At 43.1% G+C, this 25743-nt stretch overlaps 1 protein-coding gene across 1 annotated transcript in view; it reads left to right on the top strand.

The window, feature by feature from the left end:
* cadm4 (cell adhesion molecule 4) overlaps window positions 1–25743 on the top strand; it is a 358817-nt gene that overhangs the window by 261611 nt on the left and 71463 nt on the right. The window contains exon 2 of the mRNA XM_080720237.1: window positions 8650–8796. Coding sequence (XP_080576363.1) covers window positions 8650–8796 — 147 coding nt within the window. The remainder of the gene's footprint in view (window positions 1–8649; window positions 8797–25743) is intronic.

Raw genomic sequence — 25743 nt, 5'->3', positions numbered from 1 at the left:
ATGCCCATATACGGAGATATATCTGTCTGTGTCCCTTTTATGCCCATATACGGAGATATCTGTCGGGTTCGGGCGGCCGAGCGTCTAGTCGGCAACCTGGCCAACTCGGGAACAATGTAAATAGGGAATGAATGCCCCGCCCTTTAATGCAAACCCCATTATACCTGTTGTCATAGGATCCGTTTTGACCATCTGTTTGCGTGTGTCCATTTATGCCCATATATGGAGAGATATGTCTGTCTACGTCCATTTTCTGACATATATGGAGATCTCTGTAGGACCTGGTTTGACCATCTGTTTGCCTGTGCCCATTTATGCCCATATATGGAGTTTGCGACCTGGCCAACTCGGGAACGATGTAAATAGGGAATGAATGCCCCACCCTTTAATGCAAACCCCATTATATGGAGATCTCTGTATCTGTCTGTGTCCCTTTTATGCCCATATACTCTATCTGTGTCCATATTTTATGCCCATATGCCCATATATGGAGATCTCTGTATCTGCCCATATGCCCATATATGGAGATCTCAGTCTGTGTCCCTTTTATGCCCATATATCTGCGTCCATTTTATGCCCATATGCCCATATATGGAGATCTCTGTATCTGCCCATATGCCCATTCTCTGTATCAGTCTGTGTCCCTTTTATGCCCATATACGGAGATATCTGTCATGGAGATCTCAGTCTGTGTCCCTTTTATGCCCATATATCTGTCTGTGTCCCTTTTATGCCCATATACGGAGATATATCTGTCTGTGTCCCTTTTATGCCCATATACGGAGATATCTGTCGGGTCGAGGCAAGGCCCCTGTATTGCCCATATATGGAGATCTCTGTATCTGCCCATATGCCCATATATGGAGATCTCAGTCTGTCGGGTCGAGGCTAGGCCCCTGTATCTGCCTGCAGTGATGTCACAATGACTCAGTGCTTGCGCCCGGCACTGCAGTGATGTCACAATGAGTCAGCGCTTGCGCCGATTTTGCGCCGATTTCCGCATAAGGAGATTCCGAACGTTTCGCGCCGGTTAGGGAAAACCGCGCGTCGGGTCGGGTCGAGGCCCGGCACTGCACTCCATGCCGCGGCGGGGAACGCGCGTGCCGAATCTGAAGCCGGTGGGACGAACGGTTCTCGAGATACGCGGATTACAAACACACACGCAGAGACTTCTCGCATTTATAGATAGATAATAATAATAGCTTGGATTTATATAGCGCTTTTCTAAATACCCAAAGCGCTTTACAACAGAAAGAAACAACAACTTTATTAGGATAAAACTTTAAAAACAACAAATACAAATACAAAATCATTGAAAATGAATTACTGGGCCCTTCAGTCTCTTCCTGTGTGAAAAGCCCTACACCCCCCTATCCAATCTGTAGCTATCAATAGTAAGTTACTATGTATGCAGTTTGTGAACATCGGCTCTTTGCGCAGAATAATCGATTGGAACCGATAATTTTCACTTTGCGTCGATTAGATTGGATCGTTGCCCGTTGATGGTATATATTAGTGAGCCAGTTTGTGCAGGAAGAAGAGACACAACCCAGACAACAGCGCTGTCCAAACACCTTTATGTCACCGCCTAAGAGACATCTCTGAAGATGAAGCCTTTTGTAACTTCTTGCTGATCTAGAAATAAATCTGCCACACTTTCATCTCCTCCCGTCCAGATTACTGCAACTCTGTGTACTCTGCTTCAAAAAGAAAAAGCTAGCCCGTCGTTTCCAATTAGTTCAAAAATGCAGCAGCCTAACACCAAAAGAGCAGAGCATGTTAACTTTATTGTGTTAGCCCAGTGCATCTCAAACTTTTTAAGAAGCTGGGTTCCATTTTGTACCTATACCTGTACAGGTTTGTCTCAAAGTGGATTTCAGGGACTCTCTAGGTTCCTTTATGGGGGTCTAAATTGACCCTTACAAGTTTGTAACTTTGACAGTGTACAAATGGAACCAAATGGACCCTGACGGGTCCATTTGGTTCCATTTGTACACTGTCAAAGTTAAGGGGAAACCTTCAAATGTCAAAGTTTGAGAACCACTGGTCTACCAGGTAGGCTTTCAAGACTTGATTGACTACTTAAACCCTACTTGGTTGATCGGAGTCTCCCATGGTTCACTAGGCCCTTTTTCCCTCTAAACCATTTTTTTTTTGGAGAAAGTAGTCGATCTACAAGGTCACAATGCATCAAATTGTGAGCTTGTACATGTGGTGGAATTCAGATCAATCAATAATCATGAAAATAAGGAGACAAGACAATTATATTAGGTGGTGGTGTGGTCAAGTTTATGTAACATGATATCATGGACAGAAGTACAGTTTAACACTCTGGGCAGTGGTTAAGTAGTTCTGCCAAGAAGAATGGTCAAACACTAGAGTTATACTGTGTGGCTTTAAGGTCCTCTGGAAGGAGCTGTACCATAACAAGATAGGCTTTACCAAAACAATAGCTACTGAGGCCTACTGAAGGCCTCTCTACTCCTAACTATCAAATATTAGTATCATCATAAAGACCTAGATATTAATACAATCAATGTACACATGATCTACTCTATAACGTCACACATAATCAATCATGATAATCTCTAATCTACTGGTGCTATTTCCACTCAATGTTCGTCCTTTAGAATTGGCATGCTGGGTTTACTTAGACCGTTTAACCCCATACTGTATGAGAAGGATGGCAGCCTTACTGTAGTGTAGATCCAGTAGTACCCTTATGATCGTACAAAGTCTAGAATCAACGTTATTGTCAATGTCACATGATCACATCACCGGTTTACAGGTGTAAAACTGTAAGCCAGGAGACGAGGTACCCTTGGACTTGGAATGACCTGCCTGAGGAGATAGGGCTGGCAAATTCACTGTTCTCTCTTAACACGCTTTTATAGGCTTGCCTTTACTACCGGCTTACAGTCTGTTCTTATCTTTTTATGGTCTTTTATTATGTTTCTCTGACACCTTTTATTCCTTTAACCCATTTAGAACGGGTACACATTTTGTGTATTATTATTTTATCCTTCAACTATTGAAAAAGCTGTTCTTGAGAGACTACTATGTCAGTGGTTCTCAAATCTTTTCATGTGAAGATATTTATTTGGCCACGGACCCCCATCTCAAAATATTTAGTTCCAGGGACCACCCAGAAGCCTAAATTTGAGTTACAAACGTTCGCTTTAAAAATACATATACCGGTACTCAAAGATTTGCACACATTTTCACGACTTTTTCAAAAATAGCAGATCTACACACTCGGTGCCGCGCTGCGAGCTTGTATATCTGCTATTTTTCACTGGTTAAAGCATTCAATAATTCTAGGCCTAAATGGGTTTAAGCTCTTTCATCGTGTTTCTCACACACTTTTTATACTTTCACAATTTATTGCACAATTTTACCTTTCTTTTTTTTTTATCTTTGATGCTGAGTGAAGCACTTTGTAGCACTGTTAAAGTGCTATACAAATAATGAGTATTATTATTACTATTTGGAAGGAAAAAAACACTATAATAGTGTGCAAACAAGTGTAGGAGGAAAACCCGTGAAGTGAGTCTATGGCTGGTGCCCCACTATTGCTACTCTGCAGTGCAGCCAATGTTTTTGGCAAGACCACAACGGCGGGGCCAGCCCTATAAATGGGATTGTCTCTGACTGACTGAATGACTGACTGACTGTCTGACTGACTGACTGAGTCACTGAGTGATGAAGTTACACCATTGGCTGGCTGGTTGGCCTAACAACAGACTAGTCAATCGCAGAACAGTCGTCCCAGCGGGCAATCAACGAGAGTCCACAAGCTGCACAGAGCCCCACAGAGGGCTGCCAATCCATCCATCCTATACCCAACGCTTTCACAACACAAGAAATCGAGTTGGGCATCGAATGGCTGAAGAAGCGCTGAGGCACCATGGGGTCGATGGCATCCGCATGGAGTACACGAAAACACCAAGGCAATAAGGCAACTTCCCACAGACTTAGAGCACGATCTAGAACACTGTTTCTCAAACTCTCAAATTACAAGGTCTCCCCTTAACTCTGGGTTCATTTGGTTCCAGGGGTGTAACGATACATTTTAACGGCGATACGATACGCATCAGGGTACATGGTTGACGATACGATACATGGACAAAATTGGTTCATTCATGGCGATACGATGCGATTCGATTCAATGATTTTGAATCGAACAGTAACTATTTAGTAAAGAAATGAAATCTGTGTAAAAGTGTAAAAAATCTATTATTATGGAAGTAAACGCTGTGATTATCTAGCAAATACATGGACATTATATTTCAACACATAAGGACAAACCCACCTTGACATGAACACAGAGATTACACACATTTATCGATAGACCAAGACTATAATGGAGACCCCTCTTTTTTAATTTTCCCTCTTAAAATTGCCAAATACAAGGCACAAATACTTAGTTTCCATACAATCAATTATTTGCATTGCAAAACGATTCGATACCGATTACCGCATTTTAAAACGATACGATTCGATACAAAGCCAAAACGGTACGATATTTTGCTTTTGCAAACGATATAGTAGATCATTGCAAATTAAAATCGATTGTTCGATTCGGTTACTATATTGTTACACCCCTATTTGGTTCCATTTGTACTCTGTCAGAGTTACAGACTTGTATGGGTCAATTTAGACCCCTATAAAGGAACCCACAAAGTCCATTGCTCTAGAACACTGTTTCTCTCAGTGTAAAATGGAACCATTTTAAAAAAATCTTTGGGACCCCAATCTACAGTAAATTCTCAGTGCTAATTTAACTCTGACAGTGTACTAAAAACGTGCACTAAAAGGCAAGGGTCCCTTTGGTTCCATTTGTACACTCTCAGAATCACAGTCCCATAAGACATGAGAACCTGTGCTCTAGCATGTGATGTGAGCACGTTTCCACTGCTCGGAGCTGTCAAAGCGCTGGCACTGCGCCAAGGTGATCACCCTGCCCAAGTCAAATAAGGCTATAGTAACAACCCCAAGGGATACTCATCCACCTCCCTGCATAGCATGCTATGCAGGGGCGTCACACCAAATTCTGGGCCCTGGGTACAAGGATTCACTGCGGGCCACCCATGAATGTTAACTATTGAAAAATAGCAGATGTACAAGCTCACAGCGCGGCACCGAGTGCCGCGCTGCGAGCTTGTATATCTGCTATTTTTGAAAAATCGTGAAAATGTGTGCAAGAAACCTATGTTTCCATGTCAGTGGTGCTCAAACCTTTTCATGTCAAGGACCCCCAAGATGATATGTATTTGGCCACGGACCCCCAACTCAAAATATTTAGTTCCAGGGACCACCCCCTGAAGCAAAATTTGAGTTACAAATGTTCGCTTAAAAAATAAATATATTCAAAGATTTCCACTCATTTTCACGACTTTTCAAAAATAGCAGATCGAGTGCCGCGCTGTGAGCTTGTATATCTGCTATTTTTCAATAGCTAAAGTTACTAGGGCCCCTCCACATTGGGCCCTAGTATCTCAGTCCCACTTCCCCCCCCCTTGTGACACCCCTGATGCTATGTGTTCTATACAAGTTCCTGGAAGGCCTACTCCACAGACACACGTCTCAACCCAGTGATTGCGTGCGTGCGTGCGTGCGTGCAATCCGTGTATGTGTGTACACATTGAGCTTATCAAGTAAATGCACTAGTTTGTGTACTGCTGTTAGACAACCAGTAAACGATAGATTTAATGAGACACTGCACAGTCAAATGCCTGTGTCGACACACCGTCATTCTAGACGGAGGCTCTGGGAGTGTGTGTGCAGTGCACGCGAGCTCGTGCGCACACACTGGCTTATACAGTATGTGTATTCTAAGGATGAATGATGGCAATTATGATGTTTCATATTTTAATCACGCACTCAGAACACACTCTCCATATGCTATGCTGTTATTCAGTTATTCACCATCCTCTGTCTCTTACGCCTACACACATTCAACGTCCCCTTTCTTTCAGTCCCCTTATCTCCATCACCTTCCATCCCCACCGCACACACACACACACACACACACACACACACACACGCGCGCGCGCACACACACACACACACACACACACACACACACACACACACATCACCTGGCCCTCGTTTGATGATGAATACAGAGAAAATGAAGGATGTTTTAAGTGCTGTGTTTTGAAGGTTACTGTTCCATCTCCGCTGAAGTGGAAATTGAACATCACTCTCCCGCTCTGTTTACGACCCTATGTCTATCCTCATTTACTCCTCTCCCCATGTGTACAGTCCCTCTCTCTACCCCTATGCCTTATGACAGCCCCCTATGTACCCCTCAGCCAGGGACGTGCTGGCCATTGGGAAAAGCAGGGACAACTCCCGAACGGCCGGTTCATTCCCTGGCCATTAGGAAAAAAGTTAACTGTTTGCACAAAAGTAGTGAAAACAGCAGATCTGCAAGCACACCGTGCGAGGTGTTGTGTGCTTGTAGATCGGCTGTTTTCACTAGTTTAAAGTGATAGTTCACCTATTTTTGAAATGAAGCTGTGTGAAATACTTGCCATTAAAATAGTGGTTACAAATGTATTAATTCATTACCAGAGTCCCGTGGTCAGAGTTCTGGTCAGTTTTAGATGAATATAAAGTAGTTCCGGTGATTTGGCAGGGGCTCATGGCCCAATCATTAAAAATAGATGAATCCACAAAACTAGCTTCATTTGTATTGTTGACCTATTTCTACCAAATAGACCAACTTTCGTTCAACTTTGACCCCTCTGTCACATGGTACTATTTTTTGTGTCCAGTATCACTACGCCGCTGCAACTTATTTCCCCAAAACAAGGTGCTTTGCAGGCAGCTGATCAGAACGAAACCTCGCTCTATATGGTAGAAATAGGCCAACAATACAAATGACGCTAGTTTTGTGGATTCATCTATTTTCAATGATTGGGCCACGCCAAATGGTCCCCACCCCATTGGAACTACTTAATATTCATTAGAAACTGACCAGAACTCTGACCACAGGACTCTGGTAATCAATTAATACATTTTTAACCACTGTTTTAATGGCAAGTATTTCACACAGCTTTATGTCAAAAATAGGTGAACTATCACTTTAAATCATTTTTTAAATGATAAATACAAAACAAACGGTTTTGGACATACAAGGTTTCCACCCGACAATGACGAAATATAACTCATGTAATGGGCCCACTGGCTTGTCACTTGTCATGATCTGAAATGGCAAATCTTTGAGTAGCAGCAGCGCTATAGAGAGATCTCTCTCTATAGCGCGCAATGAGGGCCTCTACAACTCTTTTTCCCGGGCTGAATCAGGGGCCCAGCACGTCCCTGCCCTCAGCCTCCATGCCACCGCCCTAATAACTGTACAACTCTCTACTAGTGATGGGACAATATGAACATTTCATATCACGATTATTGTGACCAAAGAAATCGCGATTTACGATATTATCGCGATAATCCAAATATTCCCAACATCAATTATTAGCCTGGGGCAGAACATTTGCCAAAAAATATTTCACGATAAATTCAATCTCCACGATATAATTATCGTGAGTGTTTTTATCGCGATAAGCGATAATATTGCTTATCGTCCCATCCCTACTCTCTACCCCTCTCCCTTCCACTCTCTCACTTTTTCTCACTCCCTGATCACCAGCTTCTCTCTCCTATACTCACCCACCATACAGTACATTTTATAACTTCAGATTGGTCTGTTGCTTTGTTTTTATTGTTGCTAGGCTGTCTGTGTCCCTCTCACGCCCATATGAGTTCCATGTAAGGCCATGTCCAAATGTGCCAGTCTATCACATCAGTACTTGTGTTAGCATCTTGTTAGCCGATGCTTTGCAGATCCATCATTGTTTTGTGGCTGATTTGACCGACTTCCCACTTGGCACATGACTCCCCCGGGTTCGATAGCGATACACACACCAAGTTTGAAGTCGCCCGGTTGCTCGGGTCTTGAGATGTATGCGGGAGACACGCGGACGGACGGACAGCGAATGCAGAGATTCAGCGCATTTATTTTTACGTAGCATGCGTGTGGAGCCTTTAGAACATACATGGGCAACTGGCGGCCCGGGGGCCACATGCGGCCCCCACCTTCACTTAATGTGGCCCGCAGGTTAATACTGGAATACCGATATATTATTGATTTCAGCTGTTACAATTCCAAACATGACCTGCTTTAATTCCGTCAGTCTATATTGGTAGCTTAATGACTAGTATAGTAGTAATAAAATGTATTTTTTTATGTCCAATGTATTTGTATTTAGGTTCATAAAGTTAACATGAGTATATAGCTAAATGCGATTGAAATTAAAAAGTTGTTACATTTCAGGATTCTAATTAAAAAAGAACAAAAAATAATTCAGGATTCCAATTCAAAAGAAGCAAAAATAGCCGATCCACAAGCTCAAAACGCATCGCGCTGCGATGCGTTTTGAGCTTGTAGATCAGCTATTTTTGCTTCTTTTGTATGAGTTACTAGAATGACAAAGTAGGACGTAGCAATATGCAGTGTGGCCCTCTGGAGTGAAGGTGGAAATATAGTGGCCCTCGCCATCATCAAAGTTGCCCACCCCTGCTTTATAAATAGACTTTACCTCACCTCACCTGACCTCTTGCTCTCTCCCTGTGGTCCCTCAGCGCGCTGCCAGGCGGTGCAGGCGGAGAACGTGACGGTGCTGGAGGGAGGCACGGCCGAGATCTCCTGCCGCCTGCAGAACTACGACGGCTCCATCGTGGTCATCCAGAACCCCCGGCGACAGACCCTGTTCTTCAACGGCACACGAGGTGTGTGTGTGTGTGTGTGTGTGTGTGTGTGTGTGTGTGTGTGTGTGTGTGTGTGTGTGTGTGTGTGTGTGTGTGTGTGTGTGTGTGTGTGTGTGTGTGTGTGTGTGTGTGTGTGTGTGTGTGTGTGTGTGTGTGTGTGTGTGCGTGCGTGTGTGTGTGTGTGTGTGTGGATGTCATTGTTGTCAAGTGGAAACCTTTTATGTCCAAAACTGTTCGTTTTGTATTAATCATTTTAAAAATGCTTTAAAATAGTGAAAATGTGATTGGGATGTCATTATTATGTAAATCCACGATTAAATATGACTTCAAGGTCACGATTTTATATATATTTTTTTAACTTTATCTTCATCTTACAGTATCTCGCAAAAAAACACACTGACGGCTCTGGCATTGTTAGAGGATCAGTCTTGTTCTGTAAACAAAAATGATTGTGGCTTAAAGTTTATTTTTTTCTTAATTTCTCACAGTCACAGCCTCCTCAAAGATACAGACAAAAATAAAAATAGAAGTGAGAAGATCAAAGTAGTCATAATAAGCAAAATGTACAGTACAAATTGCACTTTGCAAAACAGGATAGAAACAACATAAAATTGCATCTGTGCAACCATAGAGGAGCCAGTGACAGATTGTCTATATACATAATACTGTATAGTTATATAATAAATAGCTCAGTCACATACAGTAGGTGGCTGCTGTATGTGAAGTGATAAATAATAATGAATGCTGTGGATGCATCGTGCATATGTGATGTACTGTGCTCTCCTGTACTGTATGCGTGTTGTGAGTCACACGCCATTATAGACTACAGTATCCGTCACTGTTTTGAGCTCAAGTGACTTATTTTTCTTATTAAATTATACACACCCCATGAAGCCTTGAATTCATGGAGTTTTTTTCTTTTTTTTTCTTTTTTTGTATTCCTAAGTAGGGATGGGAGTGGGACGATACATGATATAATCGTTTATCGTGATAAAAAACACTCGCGATAATCGTGTCGTGGAGATTTAATTTATCGTGATATCGTCCTCCGTCATGCACTGGGATCAATTCAGCTTTTATTTGCCGAGCTGCATATTCGGACCACTACAAGCTTGCAGCGCGTCGTGTTGCGACACGTTGTGAGCTTGTAGATCTGCTACTTTTTGGCAAATGTTCCGCCCCAGGATAATGGATTTTTGAGCGGTGGTCACACCGTCTCCTATACGTGGCCGTGTGTGTGGGTATGCATGCGTGCGTGTCTGTCTGTCTGTCTGTCTGTATGTAGCCTGAGTCTGTATGTAGCCTGCAATACCTTTTCTGACCAGACATGTTAAGGGAGGGGCGCTGTTGTTCAGGCCAGGCACACTCACACTCACACTCACATTCATTCACACACACATACATACACACACACACGCACGCACGCGCACACACACACACACACACACACACACACACACACACACACACACACACACACACACACACACACACACACACACACACACACACACACACACACACACACACACACACACACACACACACACAGCCTCCACCGCTCAGTTCACACGAGTGTGATTTTATTATGCCGATAATATCGTAAATCGCGATTTATTTTTTCACAATAATCGTCATATGAAACGTTCATATCGTCCTGTCCCTATTCCTAAGCCAATAATTGGATGACTGGTCAATATGAGACTGAGTAAGAGTCTCCTACGAGGCGGAGACTCCACCGCTCATCAAATTATTGGCTTTGGATTGAGACAAAAACAACAAGATCTCCATGTATTGAAGGGTTCATGGGGTGTGTATAGAAAATAAGTCATTTTAGATACAGATGTGCCATTTCAAAACTTCACACGCCGTCCTACCATTGGCAAGACAGTAGATTTCCAGTGGGTTGGCAGAACATTGAGCTTGTAGAGCTTGTTTGAATCTACATATGAAGGTGGATTGTGCTTTTCTTTTTTTTTAAGATTTGTTTTTGGGGCTTTTTATTGATAGGACAGTAGACTGACAGGAAATGGGGGAGAGATGGGGAGTGACACACGGCAAAAGTTGTCCAGATCGGGAATCAAACCGGCGACGTTGCCAGGCATCCATGCCTATGTTGCAATGCCTAAGTGGTAAGCGCCTGGACCAGTAGGCCAGCGGGCGCCCCCCATATTCTGCTTTTCAAAGGGAAGGGATTGGTTTCCTGCCTTTTGCGGGTTTCTGCAAAACTACGCTCCATTCTTCAAAAAAATTAGAAAAGCAAAACAGGGAAAGAAACCTGTGGACATGTTCTGGAAAAGAGCAGTAAAGCCTGAAGACTTGAAACGGGACATCTGTAGTTGCATGCTGGTGTCGTGTACCGGGAAATATAGCTGATCCACAAGCTCACAACGTGCCGTAGCACGACACGTCAGATTGTAGATCTGCTATTTTCGCACAACCTAGTATAACTTAGACCAGGGGTCTTCAACAGGGGGTCCGGGACCCCTAGGGGGTCCTCAGAGTTACTACAGGGGGTCCTCCAAATCTTTGAGTGATAGAAACATTTTTTTCCTCCTTTTTTATTACCTTTTTATTACCCTTTAACCACTTAAACCCTAGTGTCCATATTCTGAGAACTTTAGCCAAAAATAGCAGATCTACAACCTCACAACGCCTCGCAGCGCGAGGCGTTGTGAGCTTGTAGATCGGCTATTTTTGGCAAAGAGCTTTGGTGTAGAGGGGAAAAGGAGCAGACTAAATAGAGAGTGAAAGGTCAAGTTTATTAAGTATTGACGGTTCAAGTGGTTAAATATCTGAAAACACAAATTGACGTGAATCTAAAATACACTGATTGTGCTGTCAAACGATGAAACAATATGGAATCTATGAACAGGTTGTGGGGGTCCGTGCTTCATCTTTCTCTCAACTAAGGGGGTCCTTGGCCTGAAAACGTTGAAGACCCCTGACTTAGACCATATAGCTCGGGGATAGAAAGGGTCCCTGAGCCTATACTACTGCATCAGCGCCCCATGTTCCCTTTGCCCAGGCGGTTCTGTAGCAGAGTGAACAAGCGATTGTTGAAGTGACAGGGCTCCCTGATGGCCCTCTGGGCCTCCGCCCTGCTCTCCTCTGGGTGCAGAGAGTTCCCTGCATGGCTGCCAGCTCCATTCTGGTCAAAGTGCTGCGCTGTTATAAGACCTGAGGCTGATTCTACAAATGCCTTCAGAATCACTAGTTCACAACGTTTCTCGTGCCGCCGACACCCAAATTATTATTTGGCAGCGGAGGCCCTTCTGAAAATGTTTTGTGCCAGGAACCTACAGAAGAAAAGATATACCATATTTTCCGGACTATAAGGCGCACCGGACTATAAGGCGCACTGTCAATGAATGGTCTATTTTCAAACTGTTTTCATATATAAGGCGCACCGGACTATAAGGCACACATAATAGACGCTACCGTTGCGTTATGCATCCAACAGATGGAGCTGTGCTAAAGGGAATGTCAATGTCAATGAATGATCCATATATAAGGCGCACTGGACTATAAGGCGCACTGTAGTTTTCTGAGAAAATTAAAGGCTTTTAAGTGCGCCTTATAGTCCGGAAAATACGGGTATATACAGTATATATCTTACACAACATGCCATACACACACACACACACATACACACACTCTATACTAGTAAGACGCCTCAGGGCGACAAGCGACCTCGCCCTGCGCCATGTCTTGGCCATCTGGCCAGTGATGTATATCGGACCAGTTACCCATATATGGAGACCCCTGGTACCCATATATGGAGATCCATCTACTGTATATGGAGATATGCTGTGAGACCCCAAACATGCTTACTCAGTTATCACACAGATATAGCTGTCTTGGCCATGTCTTGGCCACATATGGATATGGGCTTAAAATTGATGACATCAGGGAACTCCATATATGGGCATAAAAGGGATTCTGTTAGTGTGGCATCACAGTGAAGCCAGAGCGTGATGTCAGAGCGGCAAACCCATTCTGTTAGAGTTCTTCCCCTGACATCACAGTGATGTCAAAGCATGATGTCAGAGTTGCAAACCCATAGACCGTAAAAAAGTGTACAGTCCAGATGTCCAGACCGACGTAGTCAGCATGTGCCGTTTCACATACTAAACTGCGACCTTCGGTCGCAACAACAACTAATGACTGGGTGTGAATGTGTCACGTTGATAAATTGCTCAGACCGCTTAAAGGAGTCGTCCAGACAAAAACACATATAGGGTTAAATCTGACTTTTATCATACCCCTTCATACCTGCTTTAGTCGAATTTTTTTCATAGCTGCCCCTGTTGCTAGATTTCGGCTGCCCCTGTTGCTAGATTTTGCGGGCCCTCTCATAACTAACAGAGTAGATAGACTTTATTCTAGTGCGGTTATTTCTTTAGCTTCAAAGTTAGTATTTTTTTATTGGATTGTGTTTACAACGTCCTGAGACCAACCAAACCGCTGTTTTGACCTCACAGCCACCCTTACTTGTCAAACAGACGAGAAGATCCCCTCCCTTACTAGGCTCTCCTCTCCCTGCTCTGGTGCAGAGCAGAAGCCGTTTGACAAGTAAGGGACAAGTAAGGGCAGCCGAAATCTAGCAACAGGGGCAGCAATGAAAAAAATCGACTAAAGCAGGTATGAAGTAGAGCCCTGCACGGGCCTAAAATGTGGGCCCGGGCCCGGCCCTGGCCCGTGGACTTCAGTCCAGGCCCGGCCCGTGGCCCGTTTGGTGCCGCTATTTAAAGCCCGAGCCCGGCCCGAAGCCCCTCGCCTTATTATTAATTAATTATTTGTGTGCGTGGCTTTCACTGCTGTGCGCTGCAGCTGCACTCTCAAGGGGAGTCCATACTGTCACAGACCACCGAAATGTGCGTTGGAAAGGTCCAGTTCAACTACAAAATGACATATCTTGCAACTTCTGAAAAGGATTACTCATAATTTGAGTTCGGAAAACTGCACGCACGTCAGAAAGTCGAAACTTTCCGACGAAAACTATGGTCGGAGAGGACGGAGACTGAGAGACGTATGTACAGCCCTCTATACTATAGCTGTGCTCGTCTTGCGCTCTGATTAAAAGAAAGAAGTCAACACAACACAACACAACAGCACAGCAAGTAATTACACACACATCACAACGCAAGAAATCTTCCTCCACCCACCGTTTGTTATGTTACTGTATATCTTCACAGCAATTAGATATTGATATTATTGTCGGCTTGCCGCCCGTGGTTTCAAGCCATCTCGTCCAGTACTAAAGAGTACGACGCACGCACGCACGCATCCCGTAACTGATACGGGACTCGGGAGGTCGGGGAATCATTACATTTATTTGAGAAATTACGGTGAAATGGGTGAAACTACAGTAGTGCTCCTAATGTTCTAGTCTCGCTGTGTATGTACACGCAGAGTCGCAGAGTAGACTTGTGTGAGTGTGTGAGAAGAAAAGCCGTCGCCCTCGGCTCGTTGCGGCTAATGTACTCATGTCACGACCAATCCGAGCCGTGTTGCTATAGATACGGATAGAGCCCATAGCCTAGAAGGCTATTAGCCTAGAAGGCTATGGGAGGCAGGCAGTCAGCACTCACTCACACACACCACACTCCATTCTAAGCGCACACACAGAGACGTCATGTGTGAAATTCACAGCGCGAAATGTTCCGAGCATGGTTCTGAGCCCGGGCCCGGCCCTAGGCCCGTTGGTGAGTTTCTAAACGAGCCCGAGCCCGGCCCCTTTTGGCGGGCCGGGCCGGGCCCTGGTCGGGTCCCGTCGGGCTTGCAGGGCTCTAGTATGAAGGGGTATGATAAAAGGCAGATTTAACCCTATATGTGTTTTGGTCTGAACGACTCCTTTAAGCTCAAGTCAATAAGAGTGCGCAGTGCACGGCACGTGCCACACGGACACAATCAAGTCCTGTTAATAGTGAGGGCATGGAGGATTTGGGATGCATGTTTTTAACTATGACTAAAAGTTTAGTTTAGTGCATATAGCAATTGTGCCAGCAGCACAGTGGAAGTTGACAAGTGATGGATTGTGGATTGTTTGGGTGAGTGAAATTCGATGTTGATTTTTTTCCCTCTCCATTATACAGTGTAACTCTCTGAGTTGTGTGGGGAGAATCATAATGGAACTGCAACAATAGACTCGCTCCCCTATTAACTAAAATGGTGATTTTTCTCACCTCCAGTCCAGTGCTCCTGCTCCACCTATATTCACACGCAATTAAGTGTGAAATATTGGCGTCTGGCTACAGATTACTGAGGACATCTTTTGTTACATTTGATTACTGTTCTTGTTTAAAAACAATAGGGAGAGCAGCTGTTCATGTTTTCAGACTGATTCAGGAAGAATTATTGTTCAGGTATTTGGTCTGGAATAAAAACGTTAAAATTCTCTGGTTTGTGGGTCCAAACAAGATCCCACAAAGTATGCATTTCTTTTTCCAAATGTATTGTTCAAATTTAATATATTCATAGAATAAATGTTTGTCGGGCAAAGTATTACATAAATTGAAAACATGATTTCTTTCGAAACCTGTATTTTGAGAATGATGATCCCCTGATAAAACAAAACTGCAAAAAAACAGAAACAAAAAATCAATTGCCATCTAGTTGCTGCATTCAGCAATGTGCATGGTTCCAAGGAACACAATATATATAATATTTTTCAGATCTGTCAATAATAAACCTATGTGTTTTATGCGTGTGTGCATGTACAGTACTGTCTGCTGGGTCTTGCTGGAGCCATGCATGGAGACCAATATGTCCCCAACTTCATATTTGGGCAATTCTGACATCGGTGATGACACCTTGACATCATTCACAAACTGCATACCTTAGGGACTTGCTATCCATTATAGTTACAGATTTAACAGGAAGGTCATGTCATTATTATCCCTTGTCTTGTTTTTTTTTTCCAAGTCTTGGTGTCACAGACAGGTGGAGGAAGTTAATTTGCCAAAGAGCTCCTGTGTCTCTATAGGACACCTCTGTCGCACGGCCATGTGCGAGACCGCGCAAAGGCCTCATATCGTCACTGTCGGGCAGAAACCTCGTATCTCCAAGTTTCAAATTTGTACGTTCTTTCCCAAAGTAAAGCCCTGCTTCATCATACAAGGCCGTCGCACAAAAGTAGTGAAAACAGCAGATCTACAAGCACACAACGCCTCGCGGTGCGAGGCGTTATGTGGTTGTAGATCGGCTGTTTTCTCTAGTTTAAGTCATTTTTAAAATGATAATGCAAAACGATCAGTTTTGGACATACAAGGTTTCCACCCGACAACGACGATATGATGGCCCATTACGTCACAGCGGCACTCATTTCGAAGGCTCATTCAAATGTGCCCTCCTTTCCCTGAAAGATACATTTTGAAAGACTGATATATTCATCATGGTGTTGGGCAGTAACACATACTGTAATAATATAGTAGGTAAGGGATAACATCTCACTCAGCGGTCATTACCAAGTGATAGGAGCCTGACAGGTTGATATTGGCGTCGGTGGCATGATGTTTTCAAAAACATTCTTGAGAGCAACATTTAGTTCTAAATGTCGCTGCGTGTTTGTTTACATGGCTGACACGTCGGATACAGCACAAGATTCACGCAGTGCAGCCTGAGTGCAGCAGTTGTTCTGAGCCTTTGATTAGGCAGAGGTCTGTTATCAAGCGGAGCGGTCTGTTATCCAGAAATGTCAGACCGCTGATGTCAGCGATTGACCAATCAGAATCAAGCATTCAAACAAGCCGTGCAATAATGAATTACTATAATACTTCATTAATAATATATTAGAGTTTTTACACTTCCTCCTCAAAAAGGAACTCATAACATAACACATTTAACACCCCTTGGTGGAACAGCCGTCGGAAAAGAGAGAGCATTTTGATTTTGTTGGGAGACAGGCAACAGCGCAGTTAGTTCAGACTGTACTCCTTGGCATTCGATGATTCAGACTGAGAGTTGCTATTTCCACTAGTCATTGTGTCTATATGTTTCACCCTCTATGTGTTTTTTCTCCCAGTCTGTATATTGTGTATTGTTTATGCTTTTGGTATTGTAGTATATATTTTTTACTGAGTGTACAGAACTTTGGTTCAACACGGTTGTTTTAAATGTGCTCTATAAATAAAGTAGATTGGATTGGATTGGAGAGTCAGGACTCCAGTCTAACTTTTGCCCCAGTGAATAAGGAGTGGAGTTCAGTGTCCCTAATCTCTCAAAGGATTCCTTTTGACTGAATGGGTTCCAGGATTGCAGTGTCCCTCACCTTATTTCAAAGTCCATAAAATGAATGGATCTGTTGGATCTCCACTCCACTACACTATGTGTGATTCCCCCCAGATCGTTTTGTTCACTCTCTCTGGCACACTGCAAACTCAATGCCCAAGACAGATTATATTATGATATGTCCAGATGTCAGCAGTAAGATATAGTCCATCGCTTTAAATGCTTTCTTCAACTCAACTTCCTCAGAAGTATATTCCTCCTTGTCTAGATAGCTTGCAAATTGTAAAATATTTTTTGAACAGGGCGGTCACACATTGAATACACCGAATTTAACTCTGACGTGTGTACAAATCGACCCCTTCCATTTTAACTCTTTGATGTTAAATCAGCGGATGAGGATTTTACAGTGTAGGCTGCACATAACAAACAAAGTGAAAGCATGCAGAGGTGCTCACCCACACGGTGAGTAGTGTAGGCCGCATGCAGGTTCTCAATGACAAGTGTAGGGAACCACCAGAGGTCCAAATGGAACCTTACGGGTCTGTAACTCTGGGTGTACAAATAACCAAATGGACCCAGATTTAAGGAACACAGGAACACAGTAGATGAAGGTCCAGAGATAAAAAAAATCGAATGGGGGTCCGTGGCTTAATGCATATCGAACTACATGGGAACCTTGAAATTAAAAAGCTTGGCCATCAGTTGTTTTTTAAAAGTGCTCTATAAATAAATTTGATTTGATTTGATTTAATTTGATTTGATCAAACTAAATCAACTAAACTCATCAGTGCAGAAGAAAACTGCTAGTGGTGCTGGTGCATATGCAAAGTATTTTTTATGTAAAAGGATGTAATTACCAATTTTGTGAGGTGTAATCAGAAAGGTGAGGTGTAACGGAAAAGTAGTTAAGGTTGTTAGGGAGTAGCTAAGTAAAGTAATTAGCGTTAAATTACCTTTTCTTGTGTAACGAGCCCAATACTGCCTTCAGGATAGCCTGATACTTCCCAGAATGAATTTTGCACCCACCACAGCTGTAGCAACAGAAAGCAATGGTGGAGGAGAAGAACACGGTTATCATTTTAAAATACCACCGTTGTGTCACGGAATGTAGTTTTAAGTTTTCTTTGGCAAGAATTTAGATGTTTAAACTAAATTCAAACTAAACTCAAACTGCGGTTGATTTATCAAGATAGAGAGCCTACTTGAAAATTACCTTGGAGTTTGTCTGAGATGTGAGGTCGCGCTCGTACGCCTCATCACAATCTCCAGACCGGGCGGTCAGTGCTTGTGTACCCGGCTGAGAGAAGAAGCCTTATCTCAGCAAGCCCTTTTGAAAATGTTTCCACTGGCTCTGATGTCTCTGTAGTTGTTAAATATGAGATATAATTTGTTGTGTTATATCTTAATGGGCAATCTTTGCTTTCAACTCCCTTTTTGGTAGATTACACTTTAGAGTCGCTGCCTCTGAGAAACGTTTGATTGAACGTGTTTACTTTAATTCAAGGGACATCTGAGGAAGCCAGCAAGCTCATTCACTGGCGAGCTGCCGAGTCGCTTCTCCGGCAGGAGTGATTCCTTTAAAAGAAATCAACGTCTTAATTAATATTTAGCGTGCTTGATTCGTGCCCTCTGTCATGCATGATTCATCACATACATTATATTCATGTACTCTGTATTTTAATAATATTCTGGTTATTCATATTTCATAAATAAAATCGGCTGGCCAGACTGATACAGAGTCTGATACAGTGTATGTCTGATGTACCGGTAGCCTGAGTTACCTTTGTGAACTCTATTAGTGGTAGTAACTAGTAAGACGCCTCAGGGTGACATGGGACCTCGCGAGGTCGCGCCAATTCTTGGCCATCTGGCCAGTGATATATATCGGACCAGTTACCCATAATATGGAGACCCCTGGTATCCATATATGGAGATCCATGTACTGTATATGGACATATGCTGTGAGACCGATTCTGTAAAGAGTGGTTCCCCTGACATCACAGTGACGTCAGAGCATGATGTCAGAGCGACAAACCCATAGAAACACAGTGTCAGGCGTGACAGAGTTACATACCGGTACCATACATACGGACAAGCTGTGAACGTTCACATTCTAAACTGGTCGCAATAATAGTAGTAAATGTGACATTGGTCTGTTCACCACCATCAAGATGAAAGAAATATGCAGTTTTTTATAATAATCGACAGTTTTCTCAAAAGCTCTATCACCAGACTGCCTATGGTATTGGTACATTATTAATTCTGTTATTCATTTCATGGTACTAGTACTGTACTCTGCTCTGAACTCCCTTCATCTATTGCACAAGGAAACTAGTAGTGGTGCCTTAGGTCATTGGCTATCAAAGTGAGGTCTGGGGACCCCCAGGGGTCCTTGAGGAGGTCCCAGCTAAATTAAATAATATAGCATCACAATCATTTTAACCACTTAAAGGGCCAGTTCACCTCTGGGACAACCAGATCTTATTTTATTGTTGTTTGGGACAAGATCAACACAATCCTGAGTTATTTTTTGTGTTCAATCTGTGTTTTGAGATATTTTAGTATTTCAGCATGAATGATGATGCATTTTGCATCATATGACTCATCATGCTGCATCATATGATGCAAAATGCATCATCATTCATTCTGAAAAACTAAAATATCTCAAAACACAGATTGAACACAAAAAACAACTGTCCCAAACAACAATAAAATAAGATCTGGTTGTCCCAGAGGTGAACTGGCCCTTTAACCATTTATATGTTGGCAATTGACTGACATGTATGTAGCGTGTTGCAGTTTCAGTGGTCAAGCCAACCATCTAGCTCAGTATACAGACATATGAACAGCATTCAAATAATACTGAATAAAAACCTTGTGGTTTTCTGTTTTTTTTTATGCCTTTATTGATAGAACAGTAGACTGACAGGAAACGGGGTGAGAGATGGGGAGTGACACGCAGCAAAGGTTGTCCGGATCGGGAATCGAACCGGCGCCGCTGCCAGGCATCCATGCCTATGTGGCAATGCCTAAGTGGTATGCGCCTGGACCAGTAGGCCAGCGGGCACCCCATGGTTTTCTACTTTCTACTCTACATCAGCATGCAGTTTCACAGCAGTAAAGTCTTTTGTTTATTTTCAAAACAAAAGTGAAGCTTTCTGCTCAAGCCTGCATGAGCCTGCACATGCATGCAGGTTCATCGCCAGGAAGTCTGTGGAGTTGGACTTGGTGAGCGTCGGGAGCCGGGCCTCGGCTGAGGAGAAGACCCAGAAAGAGGTTGGGGGCTTTGCTGGCATCATTGGCACACAGTCAGGGGTGTCGCACCAAATTCTGGGCCCTGGGTACTTCAACTATACTGAAGAATAGCAGATCTACAAGCTTGTAGATCTGCTATTTTTGTCTTTGAATATTTCAAATCCTTCTTTTTTTGAAAAAGCTATGTTTCTATGTCAGTGGTGCTCAAACTTTTTCACGTGAAGGACCCCAAAAATGATATGTATTTGGCCACGGACCCCCATCTCAAAATATTTAGTTCCAGGGACCCCCCAGAAGCAAAATTTTAGTTACAAATGTGTGCTTAAAAAATACACATAATCAAAGATTTGCACACATTTTCACGACTTTTCAAAAATAGCAGATCTACAAGCTCGAGTGCCGCGCTGTGAGCTTGTAGATCTGCTATTTTTCAATAGCTAAAGTATCCACAAGTTTCCGCTGGAGTTTACTGGAGACTATCGGGACCAAACTTCCGGGTTTAACAGCAGACATGCAAGCTCACGTCGCGTCGCAGATGCAACCCGTTGTGAGCTTGTAAATCGGCGCCGGAAGCTCGGTACAGACGTCTGCGCAATGCACTATGGGGCGTTGGAAACTTGTGGATATAAAATAATTAAGGCCCCTCCACCGGCCTTGGGCCCTAGTAACTCAGTTGCACTTTTCCCCGCCCTTGTGACGCACAGTCATTCTGGCTCATTTACCGCTGCACTGCAGACCTATTCCCTCCAGACGTCAAATTTGACATGTCTGTGGTCAGGCTGCCCTGACTGAAAATGCAGCACACAGCGAAGAAGATGACTCTTTCTGCCTTATTTGTAGAGATGATTCATTCTTTCTGATTTATTAGTTTTTTACCCCTTTTCATTGGATTTTGGTGGTTGATCATTCTACACTCCTTACTTTGGACTAGAGATGTCCGATACTATCGCGCCCCCCCCCACCCCTCATATTATCATAAAAATGTAATATCAGAAAATATCGGTTAGTTATTTTTTTTTTAAAGATTTTTTTTGGGGCTTTTTTATGCCTTTATTTGATAGGATAGTAGACTGACAGGAAATGGGGAGAGATATGGGGAATGACATGTGGCAAAGGTCATCCAGATCGGGAATCGAACCGGCGACGCCAGCAGGCATCATAGCCTAGTATGTGGTATGCGCCTTGACCACCAGGCCAGCGGGCGCCCCCGGTTTGTTATTTATTAGTTCAACTGCTGTTCATTGCATTAATAAATGCAGGACAGGAGATATGTGACATTAGTTTTGGTGAGAAAAAAAAGCCTGCATATATCAGTATCGGTTGATACCAGAAACTTCATCTTTTTGCGCAGCCTTTGCAAACTGTTTGTGGAGTGGAGACAAACAAAGTGTACTTTGGGTAGGCCTCCATGGGGATTATGTGAGAGAATATGCACACATGAAAGCAGCGTAGATGTGTGAGGAAAGACTTTGCAAGAGTGAGTGAGAGAGAGTATGGTTAGAAGTGTGTGCGTGCGTGCGTTGCTTGCGTGCGTGCGTGCGTGCGTGCGTGCGTGCGTGCGTGCGTGCGTGCGTGCGTGTGTGCGTGCGTGCGTGCGTGCGTGCGTGTTCACCGACAGAGTTTGCCTGCACACCTTCTTGTTATTCTTCCCCGGGGCTATGGTCGAAGCCAGACTTTTGAAACCCATTAACTATGCCTCACCGGCGTTCACACATTTACATTTTTTCGGTCCAAATGTCCTCGCCTCCGCAATGATTTCGCATTAAACAGTCAAATAACTGAGTTATTTGACTCAGTTATTTTTTCTTCTTTTCTCTTGTCTACTTCGGGGGAAAACAGAGACGCTGCTCGGGCACATTCTAAAAGCCTGGCATTAAAGTGCTCAACGTAATCCTCCGTTAACCCCCATTACATTTGAGATCACTGCTCATTACAACTCCTCATTAGAGTGCAGCTTTGCGGCGAGATGAGGTTGCTTTGCTTCGCGAAAAGGCGGCTTTATTGGCGAGTCATTACCGTCGTAACTGATAGGATAACGAGGCGTTGTGCTCTTTCGTGGAAGGCCTCGGGGTTGCTCAACAATGCATGCTGTTTTCCTCTCAGGTTCATGGGTTCAGGTTGTGTCATTTGTATCCATAAGGTGGATTTGGTTTCACACTGTAGACATCTGTAGGCATCCTGACACTATAGGGTGGGGTCCAGGCTCACTTGTAGCCCAGCTGAGACTTGAATTATGAATATGAATACTTAAAAGAATATATCGTCGCTGTCGGGCAGAAAACTTGTATCTCCAAGTTTAACATTTGCACGTTTTTTTCGTAAAGTAAAACCTTGCGTCATCATACACGACTGTGGCACAAAACGACTGAAAATAGCTGATCTACAAGCACACATCGCGAGGCGTTGTGTGCTTGTAGATCGGCTATTTTCACTATTTTAAATCGTTTTTTTAAATGATAAATACAAAATGAACAGTTTTGAAAAAGAAAAAAAAAAGTTTTTGTCGCGTTCCCAAGCCAATAATTTGATGCAGCGGAAAGATGCTAATTGGCTCCACAAGTCTCCTACCGGAGATTTAGGAATTGAGTAAAACTAAAAACTCTCCAAGGCTTCATGGGGTGTGTAATTGTTTGAAAATAAGAAATGTTATGGGTGAACTACTCCCTTAAAGTAGATAAAGTAGTCAAAGTCAGTACAAAATCGATTGATTGATCATTAAAATAAACATGCTCTGAAAACGTACACGGTCCACCCATCTGACCACTTAACACGGCAGCTAATCGGCTGCCGTGTTAAGATTTGTAAGTGGGCCTGGATCCAGTAAAAGGCTGGGAACTGCTGCACAAAGGCTGCACCCATTATGGCTAAAACCACAATCCTGATTATTGCTTGATATTGAATTGTAATCATGATTATGCCTTAAATGTCATTGTGCTTATCATCAGTAGCCTTACCTTTGGTCAAGTCCTGGGTGACGACCTCGGTGATGGTATTGGTCTCCTGGGAGGGCAGCCTGATGGATGTGGAGGCTTGTATAATGTTCTGGATCACTAGTAAAAGACTCCACTGAAGGTCAAAAGATTGATTAACAATAGAATGGAAAGTGCAAACTGTGCAGGTGAGGTGAGGACCTGCAGTGTGGGAGGATGAGGCTCTCAGGGTGGGGGTGTATATTAGTCTCAGGACATGGTGGCTGTCATGGCTCTGGCTCTGGACTGGTCTTTGGGTGTGGTCAGTACTGGTGGAAGAAGTACTTGTTTTCTTGTTTTTTTTTTTTACTTGACCACTTCACCCATTTAGGCCTAGAATTATTTAATGCTTTAACTATTGAAAAATAGCAGATATACAAGCTCACTGTGAGCTTGTAGATCTGCTATTTGAATATTTCTTTTCAAAAGCGAATATTTCAAATATTTGCTTCTGGGTGGTCCCTGGAACACGATATTTTGAGATGGGGGTCTGCGGCCAAATACATGTAATTTTGGGGGTCCTTGACATGAAAAGGTTTGAGAACCACTGATTTAGAAGACGTTTATAGAATCGGGTCAAAGATATTCAAAGACTTGCACAAATGTGCACGATTTTTCAAATATAGCAGATCTACAAGCTCGCAGCGCGGCACTCTGTGCGGTACTGGACCTCAAAATTATACTTAAGTGCAGTACTTGAGTGACCGTGCCTTTACAAGTAAAACTCCTGTATTCAAAATGTACTTGAGTTAAAGTACTATAGTATTGGCATCAAAATATACATTAATTTGAAAATAGAAGATCTACAAGCTCACAATACTTTGCGATGCAACACATTGTAGATCGGCTATTTTCAAATGGCCGAATTTAGGTGTCAAATAATTGTAGTAAAAAGTTCAATATTTGCCTGTGAGATGTAGTGGAGTAGAAGTACAAGTACTGAAATTGGAAATATCCTTACTATAATTAGAGAGAGAGGTCAGTCAGTCAGTCAGTCAGTAGGTCACAAAATGCATTATCTATTCACTCGCTTCAGCGACTGATCTCAAATTTAACATGGCATTGGCCATTAGCATTATACACACGGTGACGGAGCCCGAATTTCATTTTTCCCAAAATTATAGCTATTTATTAGCGTTTCTTCACTCTACAGCTCTACAGCCTGTTGTCAGGGTTACGGTCCGTTCCTCCAGGCCATGGGATCTGTAGCCCCGGGCCCACACACACCTCTCTCACAGTTAGGAATGTTGCAGTCTCTCTCTCTCTCTCTCTCTCTCTCTCTCTCTCTCTCTCTCTCTGCATGGGTCACGCATGCAACGGGTGATGTGTGTCTCATCTTCCAACGGGTATAGAAAAATTATGTGGAGCAAATACATCCTCATACTTCTATTCACCTAATTTAGCTGTTAAATTATTTGTATCCATCATAAATATACACTCCTCCATGGGCTGCTCCTTACATTATGATGCTCCGACATATTCTCACGCACACACCATGCAGTTACAGTTACTTTCCCCATAACCCACACTCTGCACATATTTTGCAGCACATATATTCGAACGGGTAAGGTCTAGTTAAAGTAAATTACAATTCTATTTAAAGGGGTGCTGTCACCTAAAGGGGTACTCTCACTTTAAAAAGTCATCTTAAAATATGAGTTAATATTTTTATGAGGTCATTGTGGGAATGCGCAATTATAAGCCAATCAAATTAATTGACTGTACTTAGACTACTTACTGTACTGGTCAGCTGTTGTTGGGGAGCGAGGGGCAGATTACACTGTGACATGAGTTTCAGACTGTTTCAGACCGTTTTCAGAGAGACCACGTGACCTACTGTATCATACTATTATAATTTTGGGGCGTGTCAGCGGGCTTTTAAAGGGGACTTGTCACCTAAAGGGTTACTGTCACTTTAAGAATCATCTTAAAAAACAAGTTAATATTTTTATGATGTCATTGTGGGGATGCGCAATTATAAGCCAATCAAATTAATTGTCTGTATAGCCTGACTGTATGACTACTTACTGTACTGGTTAGCTGTTGTTGGGGGGCGAGGGGCAGATTACACTGTGACATGAGCTTCAGACTGTTTCAGACCGTTTTCAGAGAAGCTCATGTCACAGTGTAATCTGCCCCTCAACCCCTTTAGGTGACAGTACCCCTTTAAGTACAGTACTTGAGTAAATGTACTGACTTACTTTACACCACTGATGACAGGGAGTGTCAGGGTGTACAGCGTGTCCTTGACTCCTGAACTTGTGTCAATTTCATTTATGGACAAGGCACAACAGCTGACCAAATTACGATGTTTAAATTAATTGCCAAGTTTCATACAGTACATACGGTGAAATAGCGGTTATGTATAGTACAGATCTGAGTGATGGCTGCTGGAACAAAGCTATTTTTGCACTGCTTTGTTCTACACCTTGGGGCTCTAAACCTATCTGTTCCAGAAGGAATAAACTGGAATTAACGAGGCTGATGATGGTAATGATGATGATATTATTAT

The sequence above is a fragment of the Nannobrachium achirus genome (assembly GCF_963921795.1).
Source record: "Nannobrachium achirus genome assembly, chromosome: 2".
NCBI classification, from domain to species: Eukaryota; Metazoa; Chordata; class Actinopteri; order Myctophiformes; family Myctophidae; genus Nannobrachium; species Nannobrachium achirus.
The sequence above is the reverse complement of the archived record's forward strand: the minus strand, read 5'-3'. Positions and strand labels throughout refer to the sequence as shown.